General features: G+C 40.3%; 1 protein-coding gene across 1 annotated transcript in view; it reads right to left on the bottom strand.

Moving 5' to 3' along the window:
• TMEM27 (transmembrane protein 27) overlaps positions 1 to 2,237 on the bottom strand; it is a 38,324-nt gene extending 36,087 nt beyond the window's left edge. Inside the window, exons 1-2 of the mRNA XM_019529280.1 lie at positions 2,118 to 2,237; positions 1,694 to 1,752 (exon numbers count right to left, since the gene is read on the bottom strand). Coding sequence (XP_019384825.1) covers positions 1,694 to 1,752; positions 2,118 to 2,184 — 126 coding nt within the window. The 5' untranslated portion in view covers positions 2,185 to 2,237. The remainder of the gene's footprint in view (positions 1 to 1,693; positions 1,753 to 2,117) is intronic.
• Positions 2,238 to 3,257: the final 1,020 nt, after the last annotated feature.

The raw sequence follows: 3,257 nt of genomic DNA, 5'->3' as shown, positions 1-3,257 counted from the left end.
CACTGGTCAGGAAGGCTGCAGTTGGAGTACTGCGTCTAGTTCTAGGCACCGCACTTCAAGAGGGATGTGGATAACATGGAGAGGGTCCAGAGGAGGGCCACTTGCATGATCAGGGGGCAGCAGGGAAGGCATTATGAGGACAGGCTACGGGACCTGAACCTGTTCAGCCTCCACAAGAGAAGGCTGAGGGGGGATCTAGTGGCCTGTTACCAACTAGTCAGAGGGGATCAGCAGGCACTGGGGGAGTCCCTGTTACCCCGAGCACTGCCAGGAGCGACCAGGAATAATGGTCACAAGCTGGCAGAGGGTAGATTTAAGCTAGATATCAGGAGGCACAACTTCATGGTTGGGGCGGCTAGGGTCTGGAACCAACTTTCAAGAGAAGTGGTGCAGGCTCCTACCCTGGGGGGTTTTAAGAGGAGGTTAGATGTGCACCTTGCTGGGGTCGTTTGATCCCAGTACTCTTTCCTGCCATGGCAGGGGGTCGGACTAGATGATCTGCTCAGTTCCCTTTCGACCCTAGAAACTATGAAAATACTATAGTATAGTAAAAAAAAATCACTGTAGCTGGAGATCTGAAAATATTAAGGGACAAGCAATTTCTTTTTCTTTTTTTGCTGTAAATGGATGCAGTTGTCATCACAAAATGTTTCAAGAATGAGTCCATCATATTTTCAGCTGCAGCATTATGCCCTTTTAAGTACACCACTAAAAGCAATGGAGCTTTATCTGCTTAAATTGAAGTCTCTTACCCAGAAGGACTTGACATAAATATTGATTTCTGAAGACAAATAACAATTTTCAACTGTTATTTTTCCTATTTGTTCTGGTCTTGTATTTTCCAATACAATCAGTTCTCAGCTCATTTGGTGTTAAAGACCTGACATTTATGTCTCATTTTGGACTAGCATTCTGTGTCATAAAAATAACTTAATATTTCCAATAGATAGTTTTTGTAACATTCTATTGTAACTTTCAATAAAGAAAAAAAATCCAAGAAATTTCATATCTGATTTTGTGCTGATCTTTTTAACTCCCAACATATACACTGTAAATATTTAAAATTGGGAATGAACTGGTTAGCTTGCCCTATAGTTCATGAAGTAAAACCAAAAGAGACCATTAGATCATTTAATCCAGCCTCCTGGATATCACAGGCCATTATATTTCATGTCAAGAACCATGCATTACATCAAAAGATGTTAATTAAATCAAAGAGCCAGAGAAGAGGAAGGACTGCAATGTTACCAATGATCAAGGCCCCTGTAGTGGGACATCCTTAGATCCCACTGGCTTGAGAGTGCAATGATCATTTCCCAAAGTAGGAGAGAACTGAGTTTTTAGTTACATAGGATCTATCACATATACGGTCAGATACCTTGAAATGCTTCCCAGAATAACATACATGGAAAATTCTCTTTATGAAATGGCATGTTTATACTTATCTTTTACAGAAAGTTTGCTGTATAGTAAAACTAAAATGATTTGTTCAAACTATAATGTTTGTACTAACATGTTATACTAAACATCCAAATCTCAGCAAAGAATACCTGGATCATGGCTCAATGAGCAATTTATTACAGTTCACCCTGTAGAGATAATGGTTTGCCCCTTCAGAACTTTTTCCCATTTGTAATAGTTCTACTTTAGCAGACAATGAATTGAAGAGAATAAATGAAGATACTTTACTTACTGCATTATCTCCCAAAGCTGTTTTGAGGCTAAGCCGCACTTTGAAAGCATTCTGTGCATCTGGCACAAAGAAGGAGAAAACAAAAATGATTTAGAAATCATCCTGGAAAATTAATGTAGTCAAAATCTCCCTAGTGTATCTGAACTAGTTACGTAAGTGGGAGACCTAGATGTTTCTAGCATGGACACGTCTGGACCACTCAGGATTCTCAATGCAGTTTTAACCACGATCTCTTCAGAAATTACCTAGATCAGCTTTACTAGTTAATCTGCAAACTCACAAGAGAGGTAATGGCTCAAACTGTACACTCCAAAACTCTATTTAAAGGGCTAAAAAGTACATCAGAGAAACCAGCAGATTTTAGAGCATACACCAACTTGAAAAATGTAATTGGTGAAGGATGAAGTTCAACTGCAAAACTTACCTGGCCTGCAGAATTCTGCATGAGCGGTGGTAACCAGGGAGAAAGCAAGCAGCAAAAAACCCTGCATCCTTTCAGACTGGAAAACTTGAGACAAAAAGAAAAAAGTCACCACTGTACAGCACTCTTAAACTTTCTGTGACCCAGGATTAAAGCATCAGCAGCACAAGTGATCAAGCAAGTAATAAACAGCCAAGGTTTAATCATTAACCCCCTTTATTTTAGCTAAAACGAGCACTGGAAAAAAACCATCTTCTGTCAAATGTTTACTTTTTTTCTCTTCAGCAAAGACAGAGATAAGAAGAATTTAATTTTCTTTCTCTGAGTTCCTTCCTGAAGCAATAAAAGCACTTCATGTACTGTCTGCAGACCCAAGGACCTCCTGTTGTTTTCAGTCATGGTTCCCAACATACAGAAGAAAAAAGCTTGAGAATAATGGTACTTAGTACAAGGCTGGCTCAATAGTTTAATGGCTGTGTGATGTGCTGCCTCTCAGAGGTTGTGAGTTTTCACTGGGATCCCATTGTGCAATGTCATAGATTTCATAGAGATTAGGGCTAAAAGGTACCTCAGAAGATCATCAAGCCTAGGGGCAGAAAGTCAGCTAGGGTCAAAGGATCCCAGCAAGATAGATGTCCAAATGTCAAAGCCATTTCACTGTGATGCCACTGTGCAATATTGATAATTTCTGAAAGAAGCTATAATGAGGTTTGCCTAGGAGACCAGTTTACCTTGACAAAGGCCCTATGAAATGGATTTTTCCAAAAGGCCTCTTTTCTGCCCTCAGTAAAGAAACAATAAACCATATATTGTATACTGCAGGTCATTTATCTTGCATATACAAGTGAGGTTTCAGTCAAAAGACTGCCTTATCATTACCAAAAAGCAAACTTTATATAAGAGGTTAAAGGTGCAGCTGGGCAGCTGTGTGCCCTAAGCAGCTATGCAATGCCTGGGGCAGTGCTGGTTCTTGTTAGAAACGCACAGCTTGCATCTTGCACCTGATAAGAAAGAAACACTGCCAAGGACTTTTTTCCTTGCCCAGCCTTGCCACAGCTTTTCTTATACTAAATCGCAGACTCTCCCCCAGCTTCTCCCTAGCCTTTCTCATGCAGATTACAGAAGCTGGAATTCAACTGACTG

The sequence above is a fragment of the Crocodylus porosus genome, unplaced genomic scaffold (genome assembly GCF_001723895.1).
Source record: "Crocodylus porosus isolate Cpor-Errol unplaced genomic scaffold, CroPor_comp1, whole genome shotgun sequence".
In the NCBI taxonomy this organism is placed as follows: Eukaryota; Metazoa; Chordata; order Crocodylia; family Crocodylidae; genus Crocodylus; species Crocodylus porosus.
This window is presented reverse-complemented; position numbering and strand designations above follow the sequence as displayed.